This window comes from Phocoena phocoena, chromosome 6 (assembly GCF_963924675.1).
Source record: "Phocoena phocoena chromosome 6, mPhoPho1.1, whole genome shotgun sequence".
Classification (NCBI taxonomy): Eukaryota; Metazoa; Chordata; class Mammalia; order Artiodactyla; family Phocoenidae; genus Phocoena; species Phocoena phocoena.
In genome coordinates, this window is record NC_089224.1 from 51,661,818 (window position 1) to 51,682,889 (window position 21,072).

The window sequence follows — 21,072 nt, forward strand, 5'->3', positions numbered from 1 at the left end:
TCTGACTGTGTCAATGAAACTGTTATGTCTTTGTTGGAGGAGATATTAATTCTGAGCAATTACCGCTCCTCCTCCCCTCCCTCCCACCCCCTTCCCCTCCCTTCATCTGCTCAGCAAGGACCATGGACCATGTCAAACAATATACAACAGAGAAGAATGCAAATAAACTTTAGTCTGCATAGCCCAGCAAAGCAGTTAGCCGCCCACTTGCAAGATACTTAACTCTTGTACACATGATACACAAAGAACGCTAGCTACTTTCACCAATCCCTTTAGACCAAAAAAAAAAAAAAAAAAAAGCAAAAGAACTGATCCTTGTCTTTCTATCTGTGAGGTTGCAGTAGTTCCTCCTGCTAATAAAGGAGCTTTTCCCATGATGCAGTGTGATAAGGATTGGCCTACATGTAGTCCAGAAAGCCACCGCCGATGTTTTCTTGATTAGGTGTCTTATCTTCCATTGAGCTGCATCTGATGAAGATTGCTGACAGCATAATGGCTGGGAAAACATCGGACAGCTCCATAAAATGGCAGCTATGTTATGACATGTCAGCCAGGACCTGGTGGATGGTAAGTTTGATGGGATCCCATTTTTTTCCACCCACCCGCCCCCCAAACTTTCCGCCCCCCTGCTTTATTGTTCCATGCACATGTTATAAAGTTCCCTGCCTGCAGAAAGTTCAGGCTGAAGTTGTGGGAGCCTGGGGTGGCTCCGCACACCAGTGTGCGAGATAGGATTTCCCCGCTATTGTGGCCAGGGACATAGACCTGCTTTTTTTAAAAAAGGCAGTGTGAGTTTTTGTTCACTTCTTGAAAAAAAGAAAAATGCAAATGGTACAGTCGGCCCTGGGCTGGCTTGTGTGAAATGTATGGAGGTGGGACAGTCAGTGGGAGACTGGAGCCTTCTTGCCTAATTGTTCTTGCATTAGTCTTAGAACAGGGTAATGTAGTTCTTTCTGCAGCTTCTCTGAATAATGATTTAGATAGTGTATTGTATCATGTTGTGTGCGGTTCCCTCATCAGTATGCGACTGTCCCCCACGCTTCGCCTTAATTTGGAATCCACCTCCCTTTCAATGAATACTGTAACTGGAGCAACCACTGATTACTATGCCACTCAGTGTAATTAAATTTAGTTAATGAGGATATGCATATTCAGTTCATTATTTTTCTTTGCTCTGGCAAATGTGTGTGGGTTTGTTGTTGCTGGGGTTTTTTTTTAATCCTCATATTTGTCCAGCTGCAAATTTGGGGAAGAGAAAAAGCAGCATAAAAATTCAGGACATTGATGAATCCGGTGATTGAACTTTAAAAATAATATTGGGAGGAGAGAAGTCGTAACGTTCTTTAATCAGAATGCTGGGATTCAAGGCTCTAGTTTTGGGAAAGGAAACCTTTCAGATCAAAAAACTGCTACATGAAAAATTTCAATCTACTGATTTCTGTTTTGTGGACAATGGTCTCTTGTATGCAATAGTCGTGACATGAATGGGCAAACCTTCTGCAGGGAAGCATTCCAGTATGAATATTAAATTCATTCTTGGGTTAATTCATCTGAGCATTTATTGCCTTTCTTTTTGCTTTCTTTCATTCCTTTCTTCCATTTCTTTCTTTTCCTTTCTCTTCTTTTCTTCCTCTCTTTCTTTCCTTCTGCCCCTTTCATTTACATATTGATGCTTTTTGCTTGCTGGCTTTGATAATTATTATGCTTACTGCAAGGGCTGTTTTCCCTCAATTAGTACAGTGTGAAACAATGGGCACTTTATTCTAGGTAGGGAGGGCTATGGCCAGCGCAGCCCTGGTGGTCAGCCCATCTCCCGTGCCCAGATGAAAGAGAGCACCTTCCGATTAGTCCGGGCTGCTGGCGCTGCTAGGCAAGAGGGTTTCTTATTAATGTGTTTGAATTTCCCGAAAGGTGGATGCTATGCTGTTGCTTCTGGGCTCTTCCTGAGGGCTCAGTGTGCAGAAGTTTCCCTGTACACTGCAGCTCTTCCCTGCGCCTTCTCACCAATGTGAGATGTGGCAGCCTGCAGGAAAACTTTTCCGCCGCTGCTACTTGTTGCTGTTTTGAGATTCAGAAAGAAAGGCCAGTTCCTCAAGGAAAGGCAGAAGCCTCTTTCTCTCTTTCTGCCTCCCTCCCTCCCTCTCTCTCTCTCCCCCCCTCTCCCTCCACCATTTTACTCCAGTTGAAATACATTTTACAAGGGATAGAAGCTCTACGGTGGCAGATGTTCATTGATGGTTGTATCTCTCAGACTTTAGCACTGGTTTGTGCATGGGTGCAGTGACCTCTTAAAATAACCGGCAGATAATTTGGAGAAAGATATTGCAAAATGAGTATGTAAAAGATTTGCTCGACATGACTGTACCAAGAATTGGAAGTGGTGTTTGAATCGTGACTGTGCCTCTTCACTATCATTTTAGAATGTTCCCAGAAGCGAGTTTTAAAATCAATGTTTTTACTAAATGAAACATTTCTTTCCTGTTGGAAAAAAAAGTCAAAGGTTTTACTCTTTTTTTATATACTTAAAAACTGAGATTCACATGGGTAGACTGAGATAATCACTGTAAATATTTCGCCCTTAAGCTTCATCATTCTGGTTTTGTGCAGAGAGATCTTAGCTTCCCAAGAGAAGTATGTTGTGAACACTATTGTTAAAGGTTTGTGTAAGCTGATTATTCACTTTTTAAAATATTATGTTCTTTTATTGCCTGAGAAGATGCAGAATGTGTATAGGGACAGGTTCAGAGGTAAAATATTAAGTGAAAAATGTTTGCATAAATTATTTTCATATTTTACCTTCGTTAGGTTACATGAATAATATGTAAGTTTCTTATGAAGGACAATTCAGTTTTAATAAGCTTGGTTAACTTGGGAAAAAATATCTAAGCAGTTAATATATTATGTGTCACTGAAAACTTGGAATGACATGATTCATGGAAAACCTAATTAATTAAACTAAATTATGGCTTATTGTTAATAATATATCAGAAGAGGGAGGAGAGTGCATGCGAGCTACTTTATACCATGATTCCCCTGTTTTGGATTTAAGGAATAATTTTAAAAGGTGTTTTAAGATTCTTACCAACTAGTTTATTGTGATTCTTCTCTCACCATGACATTGCTTCTTTTATTTTTACAATTACTCTGGGACTTTTGTGTAAGAAAGGATATTGTATCCTTATTTGGCTTAATCAAATGAAGTTTTAGTAACCAAATCCTGAATTCCAAAGCTACGGTGTTCAAGTATCCCGGCAATTGCTTCCTGACTTATTGTCTGTTTCACTTAGATTCTCTTACTGTGTGACAATGATCATAAATTCTACTTGACAGGGAAAAAACCCAAACAAGACGTAGCTGTCCAATTCTACATCTGTTTTCCTTCCTAGATAGGCATGTTTTAGTAAAACAGAGGGAGGAAAAACATTTTATTGAGACAGCTAAAAATAAACAAACACAAGAAGAGCGAATTCGTGTGTGTGTATGTTGAATGTGTACATACATGCAGTTTTTTTAATAAGGCAACCATGTATGTTTTACTTCTTTAGATCATTTTGTCTGTTAGTTCTTTCAAAGAGAAAAATCATGTAAGCAGTTTAAATTAAAGTTGGTTGGCTATATTTAGAGCTCTGTTGATGACCTTTCACTTGACTTAAAAGGAAATACCACTTGGAACGTATTAAAGATGTGTCTTATAAATAGCAGTTTCATTAATGGTTATTGATGATGCTATATGTTTCCTTTTGAACTACTGAAAAATTTTTAAAAATTTTGGACTTTCCATTCTATTTTGTACTGCTTATTTAAAGCTCTGTGTGAGACTTATTAGAACTTCTTTGTTAGCTATTTAAAACTTCAGGGTAACGGGTATGCACCAGACATTATTTTTTTTTCTAAACTTCATAAGACTAATCCTTTGATCCCACAGAACCAGGACAGAACATTTGTAAATTTACCTTAATCATGAAAGACAATTATATAAATATTAATCCATAAAATTAATTCAGAAAACTAATTGCTAGTCTGAGACTTGAAATTCTCACGGTCTCGTAAATATTAATCAAAGGAAACAGGCAGGTAAACATAAAAATTTAACCCGTTCTCACATTATCAAAGGCACAAAGGTGGTTCTTGGTTGAATACCAATGAATCTAGTTGGATGTAATATACTTTTAATTTTTCTTGAAAGAAACTAATTTTCTATTTGAGAAGTTGATGTGTTAAAATATACTTTTATATAATTTTATCATTTGGTTTAAGACAATACTAATACTAATAAATTTATCACTGTTTTAAAAGTCAAATTCTGTTCTCCATACAAATTTTAATTAAATGACTTGACAACAAGCATCAGTATAGGTACAGTGACATCGAAGAGACTGTTTTCACGGCAAATATTTCTCTAAAGTCTTTGAGAAGTTGAGGTGAACTTAGGTTTACTATTAATTATCTTTAACTGAAAATCCTAAAATTAATGTATCTTCTTACAAATGCTAGAACTAGTATATGTTACAGTCGGTATTTTATTTTACTTCACTACAAGCAAGAGTTCCTAAACAATCTAATTAATAAGTTAAAATTGTATATGAAAAAATTCCTGCCTAGCCTACTAACTACATTCACACTCCTTTGTAACCTACCAGCTATGCAAAGGTATATCTGAAAAATCAAAATTCAATATTTATTTAATTTTGAATTTTATTTTATTTCCTTTAGAAATGGAATAGAGACTAATACACACCATACAGATAATAACCATGTCAACTAGTTGCCTGAAGATATTATGTCTATACGTTGAATCTATTTCCAGAATTAAAAGCTATGAGACTTATGTTTCATTTAACAAATATCTGTTAAGAACTTACAATATGCCAGATAGTGTTCTAGATGCAGATACAAGCAAGGCTATGTCTCCATGTTGGAATTAAACCCATGTCCCAATGTTATAAGCAGGGGATACTCGTGATATTAGTAAAGGCTTCTGAATAATTTCTGTTTCCTCCATAGTGTTGGTAAACATGTAGATATTACATTTCCAGATTCGTCACTCATTGTCAAAGGTAGTTAATACATCTTTTCAGTACTCTCTCTTAGTCTTGTAGGTAAATGTTAACATTACCATTACCTAAGCCATCTCCTGTGCAGCTAATGATGGGGGTAAAGACGAATAGTTGATTAAATATCAGTTCCTGAGTCAGAAAACAACAATAATGATGATGGTGATGTCTGAATGAAAAAAAGGATTGCAGCATCTGTAAATAATGTTCATACTTTGTCAGTACTTCAAATTTTATCATAGATAGATTGCACTTTTTTATTACACACCTTCCATACCTATATTCTTTAGTGATATGTTTTCATTTGAAATACCACTTTAGCATATTTAAATAAAACTAAACTGTATGGAAGATGTAGCTAGATAAACACAAATACATTAATGTTCTTCCAAGACATTTTTATCTCAGAAAGATTTTTATTTCATGTTCTATGATTTCTTTTCACTTACGTGCTTGCATAACAAATTCAACCTATAAACTTTGGATAAGGAAAATATCCTTTGGATCCTATCTTAATAAATAGTGATCAGATGGTTATTAATTTAATCAGAGAGTAAGGAAACACAAGTGCCAGTCTATCCTTTTTTCCTGTTCTTATTTGGAAGCAAAGGGTCATGTTCTCAAGGAGTGTTATCTCTTCAATCTATGAGAAAGCTGGTGTTGATTTTCCAGTTTAGAGACTAGTCAACAAAGAGAGATATATGATGCTCACAACGTCATTGAAACTACAGTGTATTTATGGAACGTGGCTGAATGATGTCAAGGTAGTGTCAAGGTAGTGACCTTTGAGGCATTTTTTAATTCCGTGAGATTATTTTGTGACATTTTCTATACTATGTTTATAATATATATTCTGAGGGGCTGAGAAAGTGAATTTGGATATAGGAAAATATACCAGTAAAATATACCAGTAAAAATATACCAGGCCAGTGAAAGAGAATTACCTTCCTCTGTTGCATCTCAATGTGCAAAGCAGGGTAACGCACTTCAGTGCAAAAGTTCTTTTCACAACAAGTTCTATTGAGGTCTGTGTGTAGCTATCCTATGTATTTCACTGACTGAGCATTTAAAATCTCATTGCATTTTAGGTGCTTAGCAAAGAGCCGGGAGAAAATTCAGTAAATGTTAGTTATGATCATTGCTGTCATTTCAACTTACACTTAGCATGTTTTATAATGGGGCAGATTTAGAGTATCATACAATGGACAGCTTTGATAACAATTTTCATTTCTCACTGCTCTAATATAAATTTCAACCCGGCACCTCTCTAAAAAATACCTTTATTCAGAAAGCAGTTATTTTTTTTTTTACTTTTCACTACTGTGTTCATTTTCTGAGGTTATAACATAATGGATGTTTATGAGCACAGGGTTGAATCCTGGGAAATGTAGATTTTGTGACCTCTGGCAAACGAATTTGCTCCTCTCACGGCTGGGAGAACCAGCTGTGAAGTGCAGATAATCATACGCATTACTTGGTGCTCCGACCTGTCGTGAGGATGAATGAGATGGCATCGGTGAGGCACCTGGTGATTGCATTGTAAATCCCAAGTTCATGGTACAAGGGGCTACAACAAGCTGTGACTAAACAGACTCTTAGTCTGAGCACTTAGTAGGTGCTCCAAAAATACATAGGGTGGATTAAGTAAAGGTAACTAGCATTTCCTATGGGGCTTTCATAACCACGTTGATTTTTTGAATTCATCTAAACTTTTTTGGTGGGAACCACGTACATTAAATGAATCCTAAAAATACAGTATTTTTCATTGCAAATTGTAACAGATTTCTTAAAAGCAGAGCCTCCTGAAGTATTTCCTTGGGTTTAGCGAGATTCAAGGGCCAATGTTACATATTAAGGTCATTTTAAACATTAAATACTACGATTTTAAAGGCAAAAGACTTAATCAATGATTCTTAAGGGCCTCCTATTTGCCAGGTGCTTGCTGGGTACTTGGTGGGGGGCAATTTATATCTGTCATCTCATTCAGTCTTCAGCATAGCACAATGAAATAGGAATTATCAGCCGTCTTTACAGATGGGGCCACTGGACTCTGAGATTAAGAAACTTACTGGAGTGGATGTCATTAATGCGGGGTCGGGGGGTTTGTCTGTTCCGCCTCCTCCAGAACCCGACAGTCGACAGTCTCATCCAGTGACCTGGGTTATGGCTCATGATTTGTGACCACGGTCGTGTATTCTGCCATTGCCTCCTCTGCACCTGCCTGCCCCTCCAGCTTCGAGCCCGACCTCTTTCCAAGGCTCAGCTCTCCCTGTGCGTCCGGTGGGTCAGCTCACTCCCCCTCGAGCTGAGTCTGAGAATTCTACAGCTCTGGGATTGGAGGTGGCTGAAGTCTTTGGAAATGTGATTCCGTTCATCTTTCCTCGAGACAATTAGACTCGCTCTAGTCATAAGCCATCTGGGGGAAATTTTTTGAAAAGAAATTGGCAAGCAAAGCATTTCCATTTTCAAGTTTTGATATCTGTTTACCTCATGGGGTTTTTGTGAGGCTCCAATGAGATAATATAAAATAAACGACTTAAACTGTAAAATGCAAAACTAATTGAAGGTACACATATTATTATCTGGTGGTGTTAAATATGGGTAGGTGAAGAAAAGTTTCCCAGAATTTTGCCAGTGTTCTGGAGCTTGAGATAATGGTAAATTTCCACCAGGCACAGAGAAAAATGCTAGCTGTCTAAAATGCTATGTGATGCAAATTCTGCTGCTAAACTCAGAGGGCTTAATCCTTCGCATAACAATGCACTACTAGTTCACCAACATCCCATGCAATAGCAGTGATAATAATACCCACCACCTCCTTTTGTATATTTAATGAGAAGACATGAAATAAGAAAAATTTCCCAGGGGTCATCTGTACCATCTTGCAGTTCATCTCTTAGATTTTTCATTGATATAAGCTTGCTCTTTGTACCACACGACTCAGATTATAATAATTCTTTGATGAAGTTATTATTTTAACTCACGCTTAGCATGTATTATAATGGGAATGATTTAGCTTGTCCCATAATGTAACGGACAACACAGTATGCTGTAAATGGGATTTTTTTCTCTCATTTTCACGATTGTTAGAAGTAACAATATCATCAGCAACTGTTTAAACTGAGACACCCTAGCATATTGAATATGTTTTTATGCTGTGTGTAACCTGTGACTATTCCGATACAAATGAACCTACTTTTTTATGACATTATGTATGAATATAAGATTTGTCGTATGTTATTTAGTTGCTGAGATGTACAACCAAAATTATAAGCCCCAAGAGGATGGGCACCAGGTCTTATTTACCAAACCTAAACAGTATTTTGCACATAAGAGGCCCTTAATAAATAACTGTTAAATTGCCTCAAGACTGTTGCTAACCCATTTTACTAAGAGACACAGTAAGTTCTGAGTTGATCAATGATGGGCTTCTAATCTGTGGCTCAAGTTATGAACACCACACTGCCCTTTTCAAGATGAAACTTAAATGTGCTAGAAGCATGTCGGAATTATGGTGAAATTAGCAGCAAAGTTTTAAAGCTGAGGGTGAGAGTTGGAAGAAGGCCCAGAAGCTAAAAGCAGCAAAATTATATTTCCCTTCCAGCAGACAGTCTCATGGTTGTTACCAAGTGGTAAGGCAGCAGGGGAATAAACCTTTGTTGTCCACATCCACGATCTCCTATATTCTCAACTCTACTTTTACCATAGTGTCTAAGATCTATCAGGAGTCTACAAAATTAGAGATTTTGGGAAAGGCTAATAATGTATTTTGAGGGGTAAAGGACCGAAGCAAGGAGACTTTGGAATAAGTGAACTTTTTGTTTAATTTTTTTTTTTTTTTGACTGCATTGGATCTTCATTCCTGCACGTGGGCTTTCTCTAGTTGTGGCGAGCGGGGGCTACTCTTTGTTGCGGTGCGTGGGCTTCTCATTGCGGTGGCTTCTCTTGTTGCGGAGCACGAGGTCTAGGCACGCAGGCTTCAGTAGTTGCAGCAAGCGGACCCTAGAGCGCGCGGGTTTCAGTAGTTGTGGCTCGCAGGCTTAGTTGCTCTGCAGCATGTGGAAGCTTCCCAGACCAGGGTCGAGCCCATGTCCCCTGCATTGGAGGGGGGATTCTTAACCACTGTGCCACCAGGGAAGTCTTGTTTAATTTCTTATTTTTGATGAAATAAGTTTCATTTAAGAGGATTGATTATTTTCCCACTCTAAGATTTCAATCACCTTTGCATGTGTGTTACCTTTATTGTAATGTTGGAAAAGGTCTCAGTTGTGGGTTGGCACTTATCTTTATTGTGATGTTGGAAAAGGCCTCGGTTGTGGGTTGGCATTTTAACATCTGGTGTTTGGGTGAGGACTCAGGGAAACACATTGAGAATAACTAAAACCTGAAATGGAATTAGTAGATTAGGAGGGACATGGGTCTTTGGGAAAGTGAGAAAGAAGGTACCCAAGCACTTGTTAAGAAGTAAAGGTTTCTAAATGATTTTGAGAAGGAGGTAAAGTGAAAAAAAAATCATCTATTTGAACTGGGCCCTTTTCAGACACTGTAAGTCTATGTCTAAATGCAAACGAGAACATTGCTTCCCAAAGCCAGCCCTGGGAGTGCTGTTCCGGCATTAGAAACTCTGCAGCCCAATCTTCAGAGCCTGGAAGGCTACCCACCCCTCCTCCTAAGACCCCCTTTCCTTGTGCTGTCATAAAGTGAATCTCGGAGAGTATTCTGGAGTCCCCTAGAAAATATTACAGCCCTCTCGGCCAGCTACTGCCCCTATATATAAGATTCATTTCCACATCTAATAGAAACTAGTGACATGACAACTGCTTTTGTTTACTCGCCTCCTCCCATGTTTCTTTTGGGATATTTTAATGTGAAATGACAGTAGAGAGACATGGTAGAAAAAATTGTGGATCATTATTTTTGTTCCCGAACGCTCTGATCGCTGCTACAACCAGGGGCACTGTTCTCCCTTCCAAAGCAGAGCCTCTGGCTTGAAGGAGCAGTGGAGGAGCTGTGACTACAAGATAAGTAGTCTTCACTCTACCTTCCAGGTGTCTTCAGCTGTTCCAACCAAGTGTCAAGGTTTACTGCTGATGTGGACAGCTAATCTGGTGGAGGTTATACAGAGGAAAGTAAACTTGGATTTCTCAGATGTGGACTTTGGGTAGATACAGATGGAAGGATATGAGCAACCTCACCAAACTTCTTTCACCTTGTCTGTAAAATTTCCTCAGATTTTCTCTAAGGAGGAATTGTACAACAGAATACTGTGTCATACAATAATGACCAAGACTTTTGAAGAGGCAACAGTGCTTTTAGTTATCCATAAGTAGAAGGAATAACCTTAAATTGCCATTTTATTTTTCCAATAAGATATTAATTATCTTATGTGAGACTATTTATTATTTTGGCACCAGAGATGTTTATAAATGGTACCCCACATAATACAAGCAGCATGTTTATGTAGCATGAATGTTCAATCAATTAGTTTACACACACGAATGCTGGAATATTGATGACACATGTTAGCTTTTAGTGGAAAAAAGCCAACCGAGCTAATTTGATGCATTGATCCTTGGGACATGCACACAGATGTGAACCTTTGACTTCATCACAAGTGATTTGGCTGACAAACAGTAGCTTGTAATTATTGTTGCGCCATCGTAAATTAATTAACAAATCAATCCATCAGTTCAGAACCAGCCACATTTGTCGGTTTGGGATGTTTCCCTTCACTTTATCTCCCTCGCAAGTGCTTTTCTTATCAGGTGCTTTGAAAACATTTGCTTGTGCAGATTGGCTTTTTTCTAAGCTTTAATAGGGAATTTCAAACAACAGCATGGGTATAGGGAAATGTTGCCGATGTACTGATTAATATTCTCTAAACTCTTGGCTGTAGGACTATCAACTGGTAAAGTGAGTAATTATTGAGCAACCAAAAGGTTTTGGCCAAAGCCATCTCCCCAGGCAAGGAATAAGAAAACAGCATCCCAGTCTCTCAGCAAATAGGCAGCATTTAGGGGCTACGTGATTTGTACGGTATCAGTTTTCAACATTGCCCCTAAAGGTACTTCTTTCATTATGTTTCCACGTCTACCCTGTATTTTGAAAGATTCCATTAACTGAGCAAGTTGCCTTTATTGGACTGTGAGTTACTGCATTTTTTTAGACATGACAATCTACTGAGCACCCCTAAGTACCAGCTTTTCCGCTGGGCACTTCGTATATATGATCTTATTTCATTCTTGCAACAACCCTGAAGAGTAGATGTAACTCCCATTTTATAGCAGAAGAAACTGAGGCTCCGAGGATTTAAATAGTTTGTCCAAATTTACACAGCTGGTAACGGGCAGTGCCATGATGAAGAATCAGGGCGTCAGCACCTCCCACTACACTGGGACTAACCAGAGACATCAAAGAACGTCGGAACAGCACATTACAACCCATGTCACAACACAGAGTTGATGTAATTCTAGCCAAAGCAAAGGAACTTGACATTTTCGTTAGAAGCCTTATTCCACTTATTCCAAAGGCCTTGTGAAATATTAAAAAATAGTTCTTGGATTGATTATTTTTCCAGCTTTATTGAGATATTTGACAACATTATATACGTTGAAGGCGTACAGTGTGATGATTTGATGCATTGTATATTATGAAATGATCACCACAATAAGGTTTCTTAACACCTCCATCTCATAGTTACGTGTGTGTGTGTATGTGTATGGTGACAACATTTATGATTTACTTTCTTAGCAAATTTCAAGTGTATAGCACAATTTTAAATATAGTCACTGTGCTGTATATTAGATCCTAGAACTTATTCATCTTTTAATTGGAAGTTCTTGGATACTTTCCTTTGAATCTAGTGTTGAGAGTTTCAGAAAGGCTGAGAGACTTCTGAATCCTTTGTCCTGCTCTGTCTCCTGTTACCTTAGAAGCATCATCCACTGCTGGGTTAACAGAGTGTTATTGCTTTCTTTTGTTTGGCTTCATTTTCTTGTCCTGAATCAATGGGGGCAGTGGAATGACAGTGGCACTGAGAATCAAAAGAACTGGATGGATGTTCCTGAACTGGTCTGTAAGCATAAGGAAGCCATTTAACCTGTGAGTCCTGCCTGCTTCTTTGAGCCATTGTAGGAAGCAAATGAAATGCAGTGGTTTCCAACTTTTATGGGCTTCCCATCATAACCTAGCATGCACATACATAAATACATAGAATGAAAATTAAACATTCATAAAACACTCTTTACTCCTAATGCCTGAAATGCACTTTTAATAGTTTTTATTTTATTCTGTTTCATCTTTTTAAATGAAGGTGTTGTCCAGCTAAATTGGTATCTTGACCCACTAATGGGTCATGATACCCGGTTTGAAAAACAGTGAGTGAAGGTGAAAGTTCTCTGTTGAGGCTGAATTCATTATCTGCATAGAGGGGCTTCAGATTCTTGTATTTAGAGGTCTTTTATTATCTGAGCCCCACCTTTTAAAGGAATTTCATACTCATTAGAAGAGAATGATTATTTGGGTGCCTGCAGTCTTGCTCTGTGGCCCCAGTGTAGAACATTCCACTGGGGTGTTTCTCCTCTGTGCTGCTCTAAGGATAAAAGAATCAGCCCTTGGAAGCAGAACAGGAAGGGCTCAAAGGAGGTGATGGCTCCTGGGCTGGGTCCATATTTATAATGCATGTTGAAATCTTATCTTCATCAGAGAATTAGCACAACAGAATGGGCCCTCATTCTGCAAATAAGGTGATGGAAGAATGTGAGGGGGAAAATAACGTGTACAGACTTTAATGTTTAATTTCCCACTGAAAACATAAAGAAATGTCCTTTTGGTAAAAATCAAAGAAGACGGATAGAACAGGTGTTTTGCTAAAGAATTTTCTTTCCCCTGAAATTTTTAGTAGAAGGAAGTCTGAGGTACTATGTAAGGTAATACCTTTTGCACTTTACATAACCTCATATGGAATGGATGAAAGTTAGAAAGTATAAATATTTTCTTTAGAATATGGAAACTTCATATTCTCACCAATCTGCATTTTATAATATTTATAAAGTAGAGAACTGAGGGGCAGCTAAAATTAAAATGGAGGAGAGTATAGGATATAAAAGTAGCTTTTAGAGGGTGTTTCAGATTAGGTTGGGAGTCAGAATGGCATGTACTTGCAAAAGCCATTAAGAGTCCGGGCTTCCAAGGCCAGACGACCTTACCTTTGGGATCAAATCCCAAATATGCTATCGACCAGCTGGATACACTTAGCCTCTCTGTGCCTCAGTTTCCTTGACTATTATATATGGGGATGGTAGCAGGATCTGCTCTTAAGGCTTGTTGTGAGGATTCAGTGAGTTGATACACATAAACCTGCCCAGTATACAGAAAGTCTTCATGTTAATATTGATTATGGGCTGCATATAAAATATAACTGCAGTGCTTTCCAATAAATAAATTCTACACTTAAGGAAAAACAAAAAATAAGGTTAAAAAATAAAATCAACCCCTCCTTCCCACCAAAAAAGCCATGGAAACTACATGTTGAGGAAATGATTCTTAGCAATCAAGTCAGTGATTTCAGTTCCCGAAAGACTCCGCTCATCACTTGTCCTGACAAAGTGATTTCTCCTAGATTCTGAGCTCCTGTCCATTTTAGTCTATGTACGACTAGTATCACTGATTTCATTTTTTCCCCGAACTCAATGGTAAATTTCTGGAGAAGAGATCATGTTTTATGTGGCCTCGTGTTTCTTCTCGACTTCTCTCCCACCCCCCGTACCCTTGTTCAGAGGGTCATCTATAAGACTTGTTGACTGAACTTGAGCTTGCCTTAAGTGCCAGTTTCTCAGCCCATCATTAGTGCTTTGGACACACAATTTATAAATTTTATAAATATCTAATAATAATGTATTAAATAATAATACATAAATGTATTTTTAAAAGCCCGTTCTGCTTTTCATAGAGACGCCCCTAAACACATACACCACTTACAAATGAGCTGTGCTCTAAAGTGCACTAGACGTCAGTCACTAGAAATTCTGTAACGTGTGCAGTAGGTCCTCAAAGGACCCATCAAAGACAGTTTCACCCACAGTGTACCAGGTGCAACAGTGGCTCCAGGCAACCAGGGCCAGGAGCACAACACCTTTCGGTTTCAGGGGAAGGGCCCTTCCTCCTTTCATCAGTCCCTTTCTCTCAGGGGAGAAGGAATTCCCCATCGCTAAGGGAGTGAGAGTAGACTCCACTACTCTCATCCAGAGAGGGGAGCTGAGAACCAGCAAGTTGGCCTATTATCCTATTATCGACAAGGAAGGGAAGGAAGAAGCTTTCCTTCCTCTATGACTTGGTTTCCCCTCCTCTCCATCTTCCTCTCTCTGGGTTTCTTCCCGTGCCCCTCTTGAGCCCAGAAACTATGGGACGGAGGTAGTGAGGGCTGAAGGTTAAGATTGGAGGTGGACCTAACTCACATCTTCCTACTCCGCTTTCCTGTTTCTACTCTATTCTTTCTATCCCATCAGTCCATCCGGGATCCCACACTGGATACTGGATCATGATGACAGCTGGGGAATCTAGGCTATCCAGTTGAATAATAGGTGGTGTTGATTTAAAAAAAAAAAAAATGAGATTCTCACCAGCAATGGGCCTCTCACTGGGTGGGGAATGATCACGGAGGTGGGGACAGGAGGCAGGAAAAGAAGTTCCCTTCTCAAGGCAGCTGTGTTCAGCCAGCTAGAGAAAGTCAAGAGCTGCCTGTGCCCATAAACTCAAACACCTGTTCTTCATTAGTTATCTTCCTCCCAAACATAAGGCCATGGGTTGACAGGTCCTTAGCCTCTATACAGAACATAAATATCTTTGTGATGACCTTGTTGCCAGCGTTTTATCATTTCGAACATCCATTTTACAATGGTTTATAGACCCAAACCTTTGTCTTCCTATTAACACTGCATTTATGACTGCATAAATCTACTCACTGTCAACAAATTTGCACGGAGCACGCAAAAAAAAAAAAATGTTGTATGAACAAGGCAAACTTCCTTCCCTTCCTCGTGGAGCTTACATCGAGTGTAGAGTACAATGGGACAAGTCCTTTGTTGGTGAGGTATCGGCTGTCGTGAGACTACGTAAAAGAGACACCTAATTCATCTTGGAGGTGGTGTAGTTTCTGCAGAGGCAAAGGAGGGAGGGGAGAAGATTCATTTATATGGAGGGCATGTATAAAAGCATGTATAAAAGCATGTATAAAAGCCCAGTGGCAAGAGAAAGCATGGCTCTTGACCTGAAAATAACACATAGAAGAAGGCATCATGCTCTAAGTGAGGGCACTTAAATTGAGCAGAAAAATCCACACCAACAGCCCTATTTTGCTGATTGATTTAACGAGAAAAAATGTCCAGGAACAGGGCCATGGGCTATGAAAACACCCCTACCTATACACCATCGGCACCACGATGACACACACCACACATCCACTGCAGGACAAGGATTTCATTATAGTGAAACTTCACAGACATAGATCGAATGACACAGGACAAGGGTCTAAGCTCAGATGGCTGCTGTTTTCTGCAAGTTTCTGGCTTACCCAGCCTATTAGACTGTAGCCAGATGTACTGTGTTACCTACATACTCCTTATCAGCAGCATTCCATCTGTGTCACCCAAGTAGCAGGAATTAGGCAGGCACCCTTTTGGAAAGTGGCCCAAAGGGTACAGAAAGCAGGTACGGCTTGGAGGCATGTAACCCACGTCCCTCCAAGCCGGGAGAGAAGAAAAACACATTGAATTTCTGCCCCAGATACTCACTTGAATTTCTCCTGCATTCCAGAGAGAGGTTGGTGGGGGGGAAATTTAGAGGTTAGCTGTGGGCCTTGGAGTGATGATTACTTCGTAATGGAACAAATTAAATTACGTGAAATTTTAGATGCTTTCCCCCTGCCCTAGGGGCTCCCAATCTATTTAGGGGTAGTCAGGAAGAGGGGACCTTCACAACAGCTGCTTAGCTGCTTGAGCTCAGAGAGGAAAACCGTAATTTGTCTGTAATCCCTAATGCCAACAGTTGTTCATTAAGAACCAAAACTAATGTAATCTTGATTATTTGCTCAGATTTCTACTCTATCATGTTTTGTACATCTGGCAGGCTAATGTAATTTTCCTCAGAAACCCAAAGCAATCTGGTGCTCAGACAACACCATGCAGATTTAGGTAAATTCCAGGCTCAGATTAGCATAATACTAACTAATCACGAATATCATTTGCATTCATTAGAGTGTTGGGGAAAAAATTGTTTCTAAATGGCAGAAAATTGAAAGAAAGATTAAGGGCAAGGGCTTGAAAATCCTGTTTGGCTTGATGCAACTATATTATAGCTGATTTTTCTCTTACAAGCCCTAATATTTAATGTGGAAGTATTAATTAGAGTATTGGAAAAAGATTACATCTAATTGGAAGAAAACTAAGAGAGATTAAGGACGAGGCGTATGGAGTTGCTTTTGCTTCATTCAAGTGTGGAACAGATAATTTCCCGTGCAATGCCAAGGAGCTTAAACGTGTAAAAGATAGGGTGATTAATTTTTCAGAAACAGCCAAGCCCATTTTGGGAGATGACAGAGAAATACGATTTCTTTCCCTCATGAAGTAACAAGTTCTTGGTCAGTGCCCTTTTTTTTTTTTTTTTTTTTGCGGTACGCAGGCCTCTCACTGTTGTGGCCTCTCCCGTTGCGGAGCACAGGCTCTGGACGCGCAGGCTCAGCGGCCATGGCTCACGGGCTCAGCCGCTCCACGGCATGTGGGATCTTCCCGGACCGGGGCACGAACCCGTGTCCCCTGCATCGGCAGGCGGGCTCTCAACCACTGCGCCACCAGGGAAGCCCAGTGCCTTTGTTTTTATGATCAAGGAAGGAAGATAACAGAATTAAACTCCTAAGTCTGAAATACTCCCCAATGAAGGTGAAATCCCATAACGCCCACACAGTGGGAAAACCGAGAAGTCACGGTAATAGATCCCAAATGGTGTACTGATTAAGAAAAAACAATACGAAAAAGATCTCAACCCCAACTTTCTGGTGGTTAAGCTCTTTTCCTTGCAATTTCCCAGGTCCAGCCATTTGGCAGGAATGGAATTGGTTCCAGGCTGTGTGCTGGGGCCGGTGCCGGACTGTGGTTACAGGCAATTGCCTGTAAAGCCTGTCTCTCCGCAGCTCGGCTGCTGTGCGGCTATATTCGGCGCTGGCTTCCTGAGGGCTTGGAGCAGGTGCTTGCCAATGACTTTGGCTCTCCCCTCTGACAGATGAGCGAGGCGAGCTCTCACCCCTGCTGAGAAGCCAGCTGAGCAGCCATCAGCAGACATGCCTATGAATGTCCAGGCTGGCCTAGCTGCTTGCTCCGACTGCTGGGGATTCAGGCTTTGGCCTCACTATGGATGGGGTTCCAGGCAGTTGGGTATAGGGAGTCGTTACTCAAAGTGTGTTCCAGGGATCGGCAGCTTTAGCATCGCCCAAAAGCTTGTTGGAGATGCAGAATCTCAGGCCCCTCCCTAGTCCCACTGAGGCACAATCTGCATTTTCACACGAGCCCTGAGAGAGTCATTAACATTTATGAAGAGCTGGTGTGTGAGATACCAGGCGTCAAGCATTTAGGGGTATAACTATCACACCTGAGAACCTGTTACAATTCCCATTCCTGGACTCAAGATTCAGTTTCAGGAGGTCTGAGGAGGGTAGGGTCCCTGGCATCACGTTAGAGAAACTTGTGGGTAGAGGAACGAGCACGGATTCAAAGCCATCTTGCCAAATGCATTAGTGGAAAGTTGCTTAAAAAATCTAAGTCTCAACTGCCTCATTTTTAACTTGGGGGAAATAACTCCTGTTTTAGAGGGTGGTCGTGAGAAGTGAGTGACCTTAGGAAGCATATTGTTTCAGCGCGGTGTCCTGTGCATTTTCAGCCCTTCAGAGATGCTCCCTTTCTCCTCTGCTTGGCTTCCTCCATCTGTGCCCTTTACATTTCCCCACCCCACGTCCTTCCCCATGTCCCCCAAGTTCCTACCTTAGCGGTAGCTGCCCAATGTCTCTTACAACTTCACCTGTCCAGTTATATCCTTCTGGCCAAGTCTCCAAACTCCAAGCTTCTTCTAAATCCTTCCGAAATATATCTGTCCTGTAGCCTATTCTGTTCTCTGCTAAACTGGGAGATGACTCAAAGCTAATCGCTAAGATTGAAATCTGCCATTTTTGTTTTGGACTTGGGAAAGAATGTCTTTATCCAGTGGCTCTCAACCATGGCTACACACTAGAATCATCTGAAGGTCACTTAAAAAATGCCTAAGGTCCCTGCTCTACTGAGACTCTGATTCATCTGCCTGGCGTGAGACCCAGCCTCCATATATTTTTTTAAATTCCCCAGGTGGTTAAAAATGAGCAGCTAAGATTGAGAACTGGCACCTTCAGGAAAGGAATCGAGGAAGCCAATAAAAAGGATATTTTAGCTCAGAAAGGCCTTGCAGCACACATCAGATCAGACCATTTTGGCCAGCTCTTCAGTGAAACGGGTGCTAAGTGTTCGCCGCGTCTCATTCGGTTGTCCTTCATCCCCTGTTTTAGGTTTTTCATGAGAAATTCATCCTGGAATTAGCTTTAGAGGCGAGGTCCTCTTCTTTGTTAAGTTGCTTAAAAGCCCTGTGAGAAAGCCATTTCCTGTTTCATAAATGAATCTAGGAATATTAGGAATATCTGTTTAGTACCTGAGTAGTTCCACAGTGTCTTTCTCCTGTTTTCTGAAAACTAGTTTCTGGAAGAGAGCCAAGCAGGTGTGCAAACCCAGGAAGATGGTGAACATGTGGGCGTGCATTTGTACTCCAAAGATAAAACACGTAATATGAAACTTAAGTATAGCATCATAGTGGAGGAATTGCAGGATTGGATAACAGACCAGCATAGATCAGATTTCTGCATTCCCCTGTTAGAGCTCTGAAAGCAACCAGTCCCATCAACACAATGTCTCGCAATGTTCAATAAATGTAATTCGCTTCCTCCTTCATCCATCTACCTCAAAATCTACATTGCCATAAATTTTATGGGCTAAATTCTCAAGCTGTAAGACAAAAAAACCAGCAATTAATAAAAATTATTAGAGACCTAATAACTGAAGTAAATAGGATTCAGAGTAAAAGTACAAATTGTTAAAAAAATAGAAAGGTAACATAATATTTATTCAATATTTACTATGTGTCAGTCACTATTATAATTATTTTGCATATATTATCTCATAATTCTCTCAAAGATCCTGAAGTGAGTAGTAGTATTTTCCTTTTACATATAAACAAACTGAGAGAGGTCAAGTAACTTTCTCAAGGCCACACAGAGAATAAGTGATGGAGATGGATTTCAGATAAAACAATGTAGCTGCAGGATTTGCATTTTTCACCAGTATCCTGCATTTATTATCAAAACTTACAAGGTTTAGTCAAATCATAGTCAAACAAAAACTATAGCTTTTCATTCTTTTTCATTTCTATTTTTATTTAAAATTAAATGAATTAAGCCTTTACATAGGGAGATAGGGGTGAAAACAAAATAAACCTAAAGAGAGTTCCCACAGGAATTTTTTTTAAGAAGAAATTAATGATTTAGAAAGAAGAAAACTATAGAATGAAAAAGAGTTGGTCCTTTGGGGAGAAAACTAGAGAAAACAGTAATAAATGTATAAAGATAGGGTTAAGAGGTATTTTTAAAAATAATTTATTTATTTTTATTTTTGCTGTGTTGGGTCTTCATTTCCGTGCGAGGACTTTCACTAGTTGTGGCAAGCGGGGGCCACTCTTCATCGCGGTGCGCGGGCCTCTCACTATCGCAGCCTCTCTTGTTGTGGAGCACAGGCTCCAGACGCGTAGGCTCAGCAGTTGTGGCTCACGGGCCCAGCCGCTCCGTGGCATGTGGGATCCTCCCGGACCAGGGCTCGAACCCATGTCCCCTGCATTAGCAGGCAGACCCTCAACCACCGTGCCACCAGGAAAGCCCAAGAGGTATTTTTAATAATAAAAAGAATGTTTTATAAATTTCTGTGTGGGCATATTTGAAAGTTTACATGAAACAGATGTTTTTTAAGGAATATATAAGTTACTAAAAATTAGGTCTGGAAGTATAAAACCTAAGCAGTCATATCATCAGGAACCCCCTTTTAAAAGTTAACATAGATTTTTTAAATTAAAAAAACACTTGGCAATTGACTTTATAGAAAAATTCTTTTAAAGTTTCTAAGAATCTCCATGTTGGGAGCATATAAAATATGGAAAGCTATTCAAATCATTTTATAGAGCTAGCCTAACTCTGACGCTAAAACATGACAGAGAAAGGAAGGCAGGAAAGAAGGAAGGGATGGAGGAGGAGGGAAGGAAGGTAGAAGGAAAGAGAAACAGGGAAGATAGGAGAAAATTTACTCCAGTTTAATTTATAAATAGGGCTGCAAGAAGTGAAGTGAAATATTAATATGTTGGGTCCAGCACTAGATTAAAAGCATAATAAATTGGTGAATCAAATAGGGGTTTTTTTCCTATAGGGGTTTGGGGTTAGTTTAATGTTAAGACTTCTACTGTTTAGTCCACTACATTGGTAGTTCAAAAGAGGGGGAAAAAATCATATAATCATCTAGATACATGCCAACAAAGGTCTACCTAGAAATAGGAAGACACTTTGTTAATATCATCAATATCTGGCTCAAAGTAATAGGCAGAAATCATACATAATAACACTGTTAAGCAAAGTTTCCTAGAGTGTGTTTTCTAAAATAGTTGTCCCTCTGAAATCTACAAATGCTCCTCAAAATTAAGATTCGACACCAAATGCATTTAGGAAACGTTTCATACTTTGGCTTCCTCTTGAAGTTTCACCAGCCACATACACATAGGCTTTGAGAAGTTTTTCCTTAACTGTTCAGACTATGGAAACTTTTCCAGATCATTTCTTAGGACTCCTGCTCCTCAGAGGACATCTTGAAAAATACTGAGTAAGAAAACATGATGGGAAGAAATTTCCTTCACA

General features: G+C 39.6%; 1 protein-coding gene across 3 annotated transcripts in view; it reads left to right on the forward strand.

The window, feature by feature from the left end:
- The first annotated feature begins 471 nt into the window (after window positions 1–471).
- The window catches only part of NFIB (nuclear factor I B), a 433,275-nt gene continuing 412,674 nt past the window's right edge, over window positions 472–21,072 (forward strand). For all 3 annotated transcript variants that reach the window (XM_065878874.1, XM_065878875.1, XM_065878878.1), the window contains exon 1: window positions 472–567. In XM_065878874.1, the coding sequence (XP_065734946.1) occupies window positions 472–567 (96 nt within the window). The remainder of the gene's footprint in view (window positions 568–21,072) is intronic.